Genomic DNA, 12,577 nt, shown 5'->3' with positions numbered 1-12,577 from the left:
GATAAGTTGTTGGATTTATTGACTTTGTTCCAAAATATAATTCTAGTCCTAAACTTTCCCTTGCCGTTTGTTTGGTTGGGGAGTGGAGCTAATGTTTTGAAAAAATTTGTTTGTTTGCCTCTCCAATAGTTTTCCACAATTATGTTCTTTTCTTTTAGTACAAAGTTATGAGTGCAAAGTTATGTTCTTCTCATTATATTATTATTACGTTATTCTACTATATTTTTTTTTTCTTATTTTGTTGTACTATATATATTTTCTTTATTTGGTGTCCTTATTAAAATGTTGTGTTATTTCATTTTAATATATAATAATAGTAGAAGATGTACAATATTTTATTATAAAAAGGCAGTAATAATATTTATATTTCTTTTGTTTATTCAAAAAATAAATTGCTTTTGTATAAATATTTTGTCGCATTAGACGGATTATCAAGAGACTTGTATTAGATATATTTTCATTAATATTTATTAGGTTTATGTTTAGGTTTATTTTAATTAATTTGTAGGTCTCTAAACTATTTAAAGTTTTTATTGAAAAATATTCACTCTGACTTTGCACTTCATTGTCACAATTGTCTCTGACTCAGGATAAAATGCAAAATAGTTTCTGAATGTGTACCTTTGTTGGTCATTTTAGTCCTTGACGTTAAAAGCTGAGTTGACAATTGTTTTGGCTAACAAGGATGTATGACGTGGATTTAGGGACCAAAGTGACAATAGTCAATTCAAGATTTTGGTCCTTGACTCATGATAAAATGCAAAATAATCTCTGGATGTGTAACTCCATAGCCTGTTTGGTCATTGACGTTAAAATTGATCGCTAAAGCTGAGCTTACAATTTGTTTTGGCTGACAAGGATGTATGTTGTATCTAGGGACCAAAGTGACATTAAGCAATTCAAAATTATAAGTTTAAATCCGTAAATCCTTAAATCCTAAAATCTCAATTCATCCCTCTCAAAAGTATCCACAACATCTTGGATCATCCTATAATCAAGTGGAAAAATGAGGTATACATAAAACTACCCAAACGAAAATTGATTCAATTTCGCAACAAACATTAAGTATCCATAATACCCAAACGTATAATAAGAGCCCGTTTGTTATAGCTTTTTTAAGAAAAAAATCACTTATTTTTAAAAAATAATCACTTTTAAGAGTTTTGCATCCGTTTGTTACAGATTTTTAAAAAAAATCAGAATCTAAAAATAATCTAAAAACAGCTTCAAATGAAAAGTTGTTAGGAGCAGCTTAAAATAAAATAGATTTTTTTTAGAGGAGAGAGAAAATATAATTTAAAATATTGAACTAATTTTGTAACAAAAAATCCCTTTTATATAGTTGTATCCAAACAAACTAGATTATTTGTTTAAAAAAAGTGATTTTTATTACAGTAAACAAACGCAAAATAGATTCTGATTTTTCATATAGGGCCCGTTTGTTACGGATTAAAATAAAAGTGATTTTGATATAAAATAATTTAGAGATTATATTTTAGAGATTATATGAAAAATCATAATCTATTTTGCGTTTGTTTACCGTAATAAAAATCACTTTTTTTAAACAAATAATCTAGTTTGTTTGGATACAACTATATAAAAAGGATTTTTTTTGTTACAAAATTAGTTCAATCTTTTAAATTATATTTTCTCTCTCCTCTAAAAAAAATCTATTTTATTTTAAGCTGCTCCTAACAGCTTCTCATTTGATGCTGTTTTTAGATTATTTTTAGATTCTGATTTTTTTTAAAATCTGTAACAAACGGATACAATACTCTTAAAAGTGATTATTTTTTTAAAATAAGTGATTTTTTTCTTAAAAAAGCTATAACAAACGGGCTCATAATCTCTAAAATATAATCTCTAAATTATTTTATATCAAAATCACTTTTATTTTAATCCGTAACAAACGGGCCCTAAATTAAACAGAGAATAATAAATTAAACTTTTACTCAATTTTTTTTTTTTTTTGAGAACAACTTTTACTCAACTTAAAAATAAAAGAAGATGAATTGACTTGGTTTACGCAAAACGTAACGTGCAAAAGTTAGGTCAAGCCTCGTGTGTTCTGCAAATTAGAACAGTCAGGGTACCAGGGGTCCCTCAAAATATGCTAATAATACCACAAATTAGATTTCCGACTGTCACGGCAAGCAATTTTACTTGATCGTATTGTTAAAGTTTTTTGAGCAAATTGATGAAGTTTACAACTACGAACGAAAATAGTATTAAAAACATATTCTGTTATAAGTTTTATTTTCATTAGTTAATACTTCCACTCCACGGTAAGTTTATTTTCATGTCAACTTTTATTCTCCTTTAAGAAAAAGTTAGACTAAGTGTGTGTTTGGTTCAGCTTTGAATATAATTGATTCTGACAGAATTGATTCTGATAGAATTGATTCTGACAGAATTGATTCTGAGAGAATTGATTTATGTTTGGATACAATTATGTAGAATTGATTAAACAAACTGATTTATGTTTGGATACAATTATGTAGAATTGCTTTTGAATGTATAATTACTAAAATAGACATAGCTAAAGGAGAATTGATAAAGAAGGAGAATTGATAAAGGACAATAAAGGAAAATAATAGGTTGTAATAATAAAATATAATATTTACTGTTTATAATTGATTCTAGAAAAGCTAGAAGCTAGGATTTGTAGCTTCATGGAGAATTGCTTTTGGAGGATAAAAGCAATTCTGAAAAGCCAAACCAAACACGTTTTTGGCTAGAATTGTTTTTGGCACTGTAGAAAATTGCTTTTGGCTGGGCAGAAGCTGAACCAAACAGGCCCTAAACAAATTTTGGGAGAAGCTCTAAAAATAAAAGGAACTTCTTTTACGGAGTACTGTTTTAAATGAACAAATTTTTGATCAAAAGCAACTTTAATATGCCTTTTGTAGAGTTTTTAGTCTGCACCACAAGTACAACACCAGCCTTCCAATCCTGTACAATTTACTTTTTACCTCCTGCTTTTAAACTTGGTTGACCCTCCCTCTTCAAATTAGTTATGGACACCTTTGTTTCGGAAAGGAGTTTTTGATTTTTTCATCAGAGTTTTGGATTATTTTTGCATTTTTTTATTTGCATATGCATTATAGTAATATTAAATATATTATGATAAAATTAAGACTTTGAAGAAAATATTTTATCAGATGCCTTTTAAGTCTAGAAGTACTACCTCCGTTCCTTTTTAATTGTCACATTTTGACATTTTACACAAATCAAGACAATCAATAAATGTTGCTACTTTTGATATAATAATTTCTATTTTTACTATAATAACCTTATTTATTTAATATCTCATTACATATATTTCTCTCTTCACAATACTACCTCCGTTCCTTTTTAAGTGTCACTTTTTGACATTTTACACAAACCAAGACACTTAATAAATGTTACTTTTTCTTATACAATAATGCATACTTTTACTATAATAGCCTTAGTCATTTAATATCTTATTTCAAATATTTCTCTCTCATCAATAAATAACTAAGGGTAATGTTGGTAAAACAACATTTATTGTTGCATTGAACTTTGAAAGTGACAGTTACTACCTCCGTTCCTTTTTAATTGTCACTTTGTGACATTTTACACAAACCAAGACAATCAATAAATATTACTACTTTTGATACAATAATTGATACTTTTACTATAATAGCCTTATTCATTTAATATCTCATTTCATATATTTCTCTGTCCGCAATAAATAACTAAGGATAATATTGGTAAAACAACATTTAATGTTGCATTGAACTTTGAAAGTGACAGTTAAATTGAAACAAAATTTTTCTCCAAAAGTGACACTTAAAAAGGAACGGAGGGAGTAAATATTAACAAAAAATTTCTCTAAAAGTGACACTTAAAAAGGAACGGAGGGAGTAATAAATAAGGGTAATATTAGTAAAATAACATTCAATGTTGCATTGAACTATGTAAAGTAACACTTAAATAGGAACAAAAAATTCTCTAAAAGTGACACTTAAAAAGGAACGGAGAGGAGTACTTTTTAAAGAGAATGAAAATAACAAAAGCTTCGCCTCAACGATTACATCCTTTAAAAAATTGTAAGTCTGTGAGCTCCAAAGTCCAAACGTAGCAGGCACCTTATTTTTTACTAAATGTTTATTATTCTAGATATTCAAAATGTGTATGTAAATAAAAACTAAGATTCCTTAAAAAAACGAGTAAGATGCAACAAATTATTGATTTTCCCTTAAAATAATAATAATTTAATTTTAAAGCAAAGAGCGTAGGTAAATTACATTTTTTTACCATAGTATATTTGAATTAAAAATACACATCTCCAATAAAATAAATGAGATAACATTTAATGCCTTGTCCCATGATCCAACAACATTAGACTGTTCTCGATGATCATAGTTCAGCCGGTAGGAACAATGAACAATGCATTGTAGTAATATATATAGGTTGAAGTTTGAACTCTTGACACCCCGCTTATTTATCTTAAAAGGTGAATTCTAGACATTTGGTTAGGGGTGGGAATAGGCCAGGCCAGGCCAGGCTTTGATAGGCCTGAGCCTGGCCTACGAAAAAATTTACAGGTCTGAGCCTGGCCTATGGCCTATCATAGGCCGTTTTTCTGGGCCTGGCCTGGCCTATTTAAAAGCCTGGACTGGCCTGAAAGCCTACTTACAGGCCTACTTTATATTAAGGTCATCAAATAGTTCATTTAGCCTACTAAATAAGCTAAACAGGCCTTAAAGCCTACTTAAAAGCCTATTTAACTACAAGTAAATTTTAACTAGATTAAAGCCTACTTAAAAGCCTATAACAACAAAGCCTATTAAGGGACTAATAGATAGAGAAAAAGATATTTATATTTTTAATATATGCAATTATTTTAATATAAAAAAACATTTTTTAATAAATAGTATTAATAGGCCAGCCTATTAGGCTTAACAGGCTTTTCTGGAAGCCTAAGCCTGGCCTATTTAACTAAACAGGCTTTTTAAAAAGCCTAAGCCTAGGCCTATCTACGAAACAGGCCAGGCCAGGCCAGGCCAAAACAGGCCAGGCCGTAGGCCCCTGTAGGCCGGCCTGGCCTATTCCCAACCCTACATTTGGTAAACCCAAAAAAAGAGCTTTTAGCTCTTAGCTTTTAGCTTATAAGTTCATTTGACAAAAAAAGCTCTGTTGGTAACACTTTAGCTCTGTTTGGTACAACGAGCTTATAGCTTATTTCAGGAGCTTATAAGCTATTTTTCAGAAGCTGCTTCAAGTAGCTTTTGAGCTTATAGCTTTTAGCTTCTCATTTTTTCTTCCATATTTACCCTTATTATTCAAAGCAAAAGCTATCAGCTAATTTTACCAAACACTTCAACTAGCTTATCAGCTAAAAGCTATCAGCTAACTTATCAGCTAAAAGCTATCAACTAATTTTACCAAACAGAGTCTAGGTTGTTTGACCAATAAAAAAAAATGAAATGTTAACCGGTGCCCCCTGAACACTTGTTAAGGAATCAAATATAGAAAATATTACATTGAAACTTGTGTTGTCAACTCTTCAAAAGCATAAAAAATATTATTTTTATTTTAAAATTTCTTTTTTTAGTGTCCTTAACTAATGCCCTGGGAGGGCATTAGTTAACATGACCCATAAAAAAAACACTCTAGTATATACTCCCTCCGGTCACTATTATAAGCAAAATTTCATTTTTTAGATACATTCAATAATTGATGTATCTAGTCCTTATTATAAACTAGATACATTAATTATTCAGTGCATCTAAAAAGTGAAATTTTGCTTATAATAGTGACCGGAGGGAGTATATATATATATATATATATATATATATATATATATATATATTTATATTTATATAAAGGAAGGCAAGGCATCATTTTTTTTAATTTTTATTGGTCAATTTTACTCTCCGATTATTATTATAAGGGAAATGGTAACTTGTGCCCTCAAGGCACAAGTTAATGATTCAAAATAGAAATATTCTATTGTGATTAATGCATTTGACTTTAACTTTTTTACTTTTCAATAATTGAATGTACAAAATTTAAGAAAATGTTTCCATTTTTGGGTTGCTTAACATGTACCCTAAGAACACAAGTTAACATGACCCTTATTATAATAGCAAGTTGGTTTATTGAAACATGTAACCGATTCTCTTAAAAACAAGAAGAAACAAAGCACGACAAGATAATAGATGGAATCTATAACAATATAAAAAAAAAATAAAAAATACACCTTTTTGAGTTGGAATTTTTCTTTCATCTTTACCCTACATTGAAACTATTTAATTATTTTTATCATTTTAATTAAATCGAAACCATTTTATTATTTTTATCGTTTTAATTAAATTATCAATGAAAATTATCATTTTAATTAAATCGAAATCATTTTATTATTTTTATCGTTTTAATTAAATTATCAATAAAAATTTAGTTAAGTCCCATAAAAATATGAATAACTCGCATTAAGAGAGAGAGGATTACACATGTGGTATTGGTTTGAGAACTTTGGAGTGTGCTCCTAATCAAGGTCTCAAGTTCCACTTATTAAAGAAAAAAGAAATATGTATATAAGATTAAATACGATTCCTAAAAAAAGATTAGATACAAATAGATGACAAATAGACTACCCATGACGTACTTCCTTCGTCTCATATTAAGTGACACGGTTCACTCTGTCACACATACCAACGCATAATTTTTATCTTTAATTATCTATTAGAAAAAATTATAAAAATTTAATATTTTGAAAATATTTATTGAGACGAATCCAACAACATTTTATATGATATTGTTTAGTTTTGTATATTAGTAGGAAAATATGATCAAAGTATCATATCAATAATGCACTTTGTCAACTAGATAATTTAAAACAGGACGGAGGGAGTAATTTATTTATTTTTTAACCTATAAATATAGGGTAGGTATGAATCCGCAAATCAACATACTATGGGTTTATTGTCAAGAACAAAATGCATAGTAAGTTGTATTTATGAAAAATAAAAAAATTGATAAATTAGTTGGTAGAAAAAAAAAGGATAATTGATAAATTAGTTTATAGCATATGAACATTTAACAATTATGTGAATTTTAAGATTTTTTTCTACCATATGCAAATTTGCATTGAATGAAAAGTCAAACATAATAAATTTATCTTAAAATTTGTTGTGTTTTTTTGTAAGGTAGTAAATAGTTGTTATTTTAATAAAAAAATTAGTATTATTTTTAATTTCTTTACCTATGCAATATTGCATAAAATAGGAAAACACTTAGAGTTTAGTAGAATTAACAGTAAAAGTAACTAATAAACTAACTATATTTTTTAATATGTAAAAATATCAAAACGATAATAATAAAATACGCAATGAGGGATATTGCATATTATATGTAAGGGTTGAAGTTTGAACTTCGGACACCTACTTTTCCATATTAAAACGTATGAGCTCTAATCACTAAACTACACTTGACAAAAAAATACGCTTGACAAAAAAATACGCAAGAGTATTATTGGAGTTTTTTTTTTGATAAGTACTTTGTTTCAGTTGGGAAAAAAAAGTACTACAGGAGTAAGTGAAAGAGTAATTCACTGATTCAATAAAATAAAATAAAATTGGTGATTTTATTCTCAAAGTTTCCAAGTCCTCCTTCTCCTTGTTTTAGAGCAATGAATGCAAAGCAAGTATTTACTCCAAATGGTAGAAGCAATATTTAATACGCAGAAGACGGTAGGTAGAAGTAACAAGTTCATGTGTCAGATATTTCAATCTTGAATTGAAACCATTAACTACGTTCACCATTGGTTCGTAGTCCCATTAAATCCTTTCTTCAATAGTTGCACCTAAATTCATGAAAAGAATTATCAAAATTCAATTCAAACACCACGCCACGCCATAATAATAATAATAATCAACCATAAAGTCAAATATCAAGAATTTTTAGTAGAATTTTGTTTTTTCTTTTCATCTGTTTTACTTTTTTGGTACCTTGACCTTTTCTTTCGTTCACAAAATCAAATTACGTCATGTCGTTTTGGACTTTCTCTCTCATAACCATTTAACTGACAACACCAGCTCAGACTTTCAGACACAGTGGCATTTCCGTAATTCTCTCTTCTTCCCGTGTCGTTTCTTAACTCATTCTACTCATTACACTTTCTCACTCACAAAACTTTCAACTAAAAGTTCATAGCCTTTTTCTTTTCTTTTCCCTCTTTCAACTCACCACCGTTACTCCGCCTCTACTCCGCCGCACACGACGGCGATTTTGTATTGTAAACTAACTTATTTTTTCTTCTGATTCCATGTGATTTCCATTTTCATACTCTGCATCCCTAACAGTACGTTGCCTCATCTGACGGATGGGTTGCGTGCTTGGTACGTCGGCCAGTGACAGAGACAGAGATCAACGCCGTCAACGAAGAACTCAGCAGCGTAACGGTTCTTCTGAAGTAAGTAATAATGTCGTTAGAGTTCGGGAGAAGCAAAAAACTCGCCATACCGGAGATTTTCCGGTGAATCTCCCGGCGCTGGAGCGCCGGAAGCCTATGCTCGATCCACTATCAGTAAATCAACAAGGTTGGCCGTCTTGGTTGATGGCCGTCGCCGGTGAAGCCATCGGAGATTGGACACCTCGTCGCGCCAACTCGTTTGAAAAGCTTGCTAAGGTGAAATAATACTTTTTTTTTTTGTGTAGTTAAAAAAAATGAAAAATTTAATATAAAAACGAAAAAAAAAAGAAGATCTTTTTGAATCGGTGGTGTTTACTTTGTAATTGTGTTTGATTTGTTCAGATTGGGCAAGGGACATATAGTAATGTGTATAAAGCAAAAGACTTGGTTACAGGGAAGATAGTAGCATTAAAAAAAGTGAGATTTGATAATTTGGAGCCAGAGAGTGTGAAGTTTATGGCAAGAGAGATACTTGTTTTAAGGAAACTTGATCATCCAAATGTTGTAAAGCTTGAAGGATTGGTTACTTCTAGAATGTCATGTAGTCTTTATTTGGTATTTGAATATATGGAACATGATCTTGCTGGTCTTTCTGCTGGTCAAGGTGTTAAGTTCACTGAACCTCAGGTACTATAATTTTAACCTCATTTTGGTATGCTTAAGTTATAATTAACTGTTTTTGTCTCCTTTTATTGGGTTTAATTACATAAAGTTGTTTCATTTGATTTGCATTAATTTTGTTTGTATAGTTTAGGCTTTTGATCTTGCTCCTAGGTCTTTCTAGGGGAAGTTGGGTCCCCTTTTACTATTCTAACCATATTTGGTTTTCCATTTATTTCTTGATATTCATGAATCAAAATCGTCCAAACTTCTCATATCATAGCCGGCTTAAAAATATCCTTGTATTTTATGCTATATTTTTCAATTACATATTCTCTCTTATGCCACTGCTTTGAATTTCCTTTATAATTATTTCTGCAGATTAGGAGTTTATTACCCAAAATTGGAAATGTTTTTGCTTTCTGCTCTTATATGGAAAGAATTTGACTTTAAGTAAAGTGCTATATTTCAAACAATATTAATATTTTGTGGGTGTTGAGAAGCCTAGTAGATTATTAGGGTAGATTATTTGGTTGTTATGAAAACGTTTTTTCATTTTTAGTCAACCCCTACTTTAAATGGAAAACAGAGTTTGCACATAATATAGGAAGGGTCACTTTACATGTTATACAACTGCAATTAATTGTTAATCTTAAATCAAATCATATAAGGTTTATTTCATCCAAAATTTAACCACGAGGCTTATTCATGGAGATTTTCACATTTAGTAATTGGCGGAGTCTTGTGAAGCAGCTCTGCTTTTTCAATTATCAGTTAGACTAGATGGAAGAAAGACTTGGTCATGTTATGATAAAATGTTGAAAGAAAACACATACTGAAAGGCTAAATTGTCTCTCAGTATTTTCTCTATGACAGGTTAAATGCTTTATGAAGCAATTACTTTCTGGTCTTGAGCATTGCCACAGTCGAGGCGTATTGCATCGTGATATCAAGGGTTCAAATCTGCTTATTGATAATGAAGGAATCCTAAAAATTGCAGATTTTGGGCTGGCAACTTTCTATAATCCTAATAAAAAACAGAGCATGACAAGCAGAGTTGTGACACTTTGGTATCGACCCCCCGAGCTTCTTCTTGGAGCTACATTTTATGGTGTAGGTATTGACCTTTGGAGTGCCGGTTGCATTTTGGCAGAGCTGCTTGCTGGGAAGCCAATCATGCCTGGCCGAACAGAGGTATTGCTCTTCATCTTGTTTATCAATCCTAATTGGGATGCGTTAGATCTATTTTCAAATATTTCGAGTAATTAACTCGGTAGTTTGCTTGTGGTTCATCTTGTTCCTTAAGCAACATTTTTTTCCCTACCATTTAATTGGAAAATTCTCTTCGATGCCAACCAAGTTGGGTAAGGCAAGAGCTTGTTTATTGACTAAAATAAACAAAACATGTTAAAGAGAGATAGATTAAAAAGAAATAACAGAAAACAAGAACCATTTTGTTTAGGGCAGTTGCTATGATACTTAGTTTCTTTTGTCACAAATATTTTTGGTTAGCAGTTTAGCCTTCTCAAATTTCCTTTATCTGCTATAAGATGTCTTTTATTTTTGCTCTTGAAATGCGTATTTTCTGGACAATGTATGACTGATTTTTGGGTTGCTTGGGGTTAGGTTGAACAACTGCACAAAATATTTAAGTTGTGTGGCTCTCCAGCTGAGGAATATTGGCGGAAGCATAAATTGCCAAATGCTACAATCTTTAAGCCGCAACAGCCATATAAACGTTGCATCTCAGAAACATTCAAGGATTTTCCTCCATCATCACTACCTCTAATTGACAGTCTTCTTGCAATAGAACCCGATCGCCGTGGAACTGCCTCTGCTGCCCTAAATCATGAAGTAAGTGATCCCTGTGGATTAACCTTATATTTGAAAACTTAGATGTAACATATTTCACATCTGTTTTCTATTTGCAGTTTTTTACCACCGAGCCCCATGCTTGTGAACCGTCAAGTTTGCCAAAGTATCCTCCCAGCAAAGAATTGGATGTTAAAATGAGAGATGAAGAAGCTAGAAGGTCGTCTTATTCTTTTTTCTTGTTTAACTTCTTGCCTCACTCATCACTCTGTCTATTTGCTCAGATGTTTTTTCATTTCATTCTCAGGCAAAAGGCACTAAATGGAAAAGCTAATGCAGTCGATGGTGCCAAAAGATTCAGAGCACGTGAGCGTGGTCGAGCCATTCCGGCCCCAGAAGCCAATGCAGAGATCCAAACAAACTTAGATGTAAGTCAAACATATAGTTATATTTGTCTGTTATACACATACTTGACACTTAATTTTTATTTAATGTGCCGCATATGTACACAATTTGGCTGCAGTTCATTTTAATTTTAAATTTCTGTTCCTTCAACCAAAGTTCTAGCATGTCACATACTTTTGTGAATAATGAATGTCTTTGACCTTGTATGAATCTACCGACATACACTCATGACTAATTTAAGTACCTTTTCATGAAATCTCACTATTTGGTATTTAATATTTATAAATCATAATGTCACCTGGAACTTGAGACCTAGATTCTTCAGCATTTGTTTACTCGGGATTCTCTGATCATGTCTACCCTGACATATAAAATATTATTTTTGTGATTAGTTTTTTGTTTTCTTCTGATATAAAGACATTGAACTTTGTGAGAAATTTTGTTTGACTTGATGATGCTCTCATGGTGAATCGAGCTTTCCACTAAAATACACCATCCGGTCACTATTATAAGCAAAATTTTATTTTTAGATTCATTTAATAAATGATGTATGTGGTCTATTTAATGGATCACATACATTATTTATTGAATGAACCTAAAAAGTAGATTTTTGCTTATAATAATGACCGGAGGATGTAGTGTCTTATATTATGCCTTGATTGAGCAAACATTACATGTGTATCTCACTGAATTTCAGAGGTGGAGAGTTGTGACCCATGCAAATGCAAAAAGCAAGAGTGAGAAATTTCCACCACCTCATCAAGATGGAGCTGTTGGATATCCACAAGATGAATCAAGTAAAGGACCTGTTTCATTTGGTGCCCCGGACACATCCTTTAATTCAGGGATATTCAATGTAAAACCATCTGGACCTACTAGAAGCCATGATGGTACAGGACTTCACAAAGGTACAAAAACTAAAAAAGAAGAGTCTCAGATGGCTTCATCATGGAAATTTATGCGTCCATTTAAGCCATCAACTATTGGACTTTCAATGGATTTATTATTTAGGAGCAAATAATCAGTTTCATTTGATTTTGCCATCCTATAATGAGATAAAGAATGATTTAGGCCTTGATACATCTTTTTGGCTTGGTTTTCAATTTTTTTTTCCCTGTGTTTCTCATATTTTTTGGTATTTCATTTGCATAAAGTTGTTGTTGTATAATCATCTACAACGGGGATCCATATATTTGTATATCTTAGGATCAAATCCACTGCTGTACAGTTTTTGGGAGCACTAATTCGTCATGACCTTGGAAATGTTCTTCCATTTAGCAAGAAAATGTTTATTTTTTTAAAGTGCTCTCACGTTTAATG

At 31.0% G+C, this 12,577-nt stretch overlaps 1 protein-coding gene across 1 annotated transcript; it reads left to right on the top strand.

The window, feature by feature from the left end:
* Positions 1–8,150: 8,150 nt before the first annotated feature.
* LOC146941866 (Protein kinase superfamily protein) lies at positions 8,151–12,559 on the top strand. Its single transcript, XM_085755693.1, has 7 exons — positions 8,151–8,656; positions 8,783–9,067; positions 9,917–10,234; positions 10,667–10,894; positions 10,972–11,072; positions 11,160–11,280; positions 11,955–12,559. The coding sequence occupies exons 1-7, from the start codon at positions 8,351–8,353 to the stop codon at positions 12,276–12,278; spliced, it is 1,683 nt and encodes a 560-aa protein (XP_085611819.1). The 5' UTR covers positions 8,151–8,350; the 3' UTR covers positions 12,279–12,559.
* The last annotated feature ends 18 nt before the right edge of the window (positions 12,560–12,577 follow it).

The sequence above is a fragment of the Medicago sativa genome, chromosome 3 (genome assembly GCF_051527215.1).
Source record: "Medicago sativa cultivar Bolivia chromosome 3, Bolivia_mono, whole genome shotgun sequence".
In the NCBI taxonomy this organism is placed as follows: Eukaryota; Viridiplantae; Streptophyta; class Magnoliopsida; order Fabales; family Fabaceae; genus Medicago; species Medicago sativa.
The sequence above is the reverse complement of the archived record's forward strand: the minus strand, read 5'-3'. Positions and strand labels throughout refer to the sequence as shown.

What these genes read in the sequence shown, in the direction of transcription:
- LOC146941866 (XM_085755693.1), top strand. Translation starts at nt 8,351, where the DNA reads ATGGGTTGCGTGCTTGGTACGTCGGCCAGTGACAGAGACAGAGATCAA. An exon ending in CGTTTGAAAAGCTTGCTAAG is followed by an intron (nt 8,657 to 8,782) that starts GTGAAATAATAC and finishes TGATTTGTTCAG; the next exon opens with ATTGGGCAAGGGACATATAG. An exon ending in AGATCCAAACAAACTTAGAT is followed by an intron (nt 11,281 to 11,954) that starts GTAAGTCAAACA and finishes ACTGAATTTCAG; the next exon opens with AGGTGGAGAGTTGTGACCCA.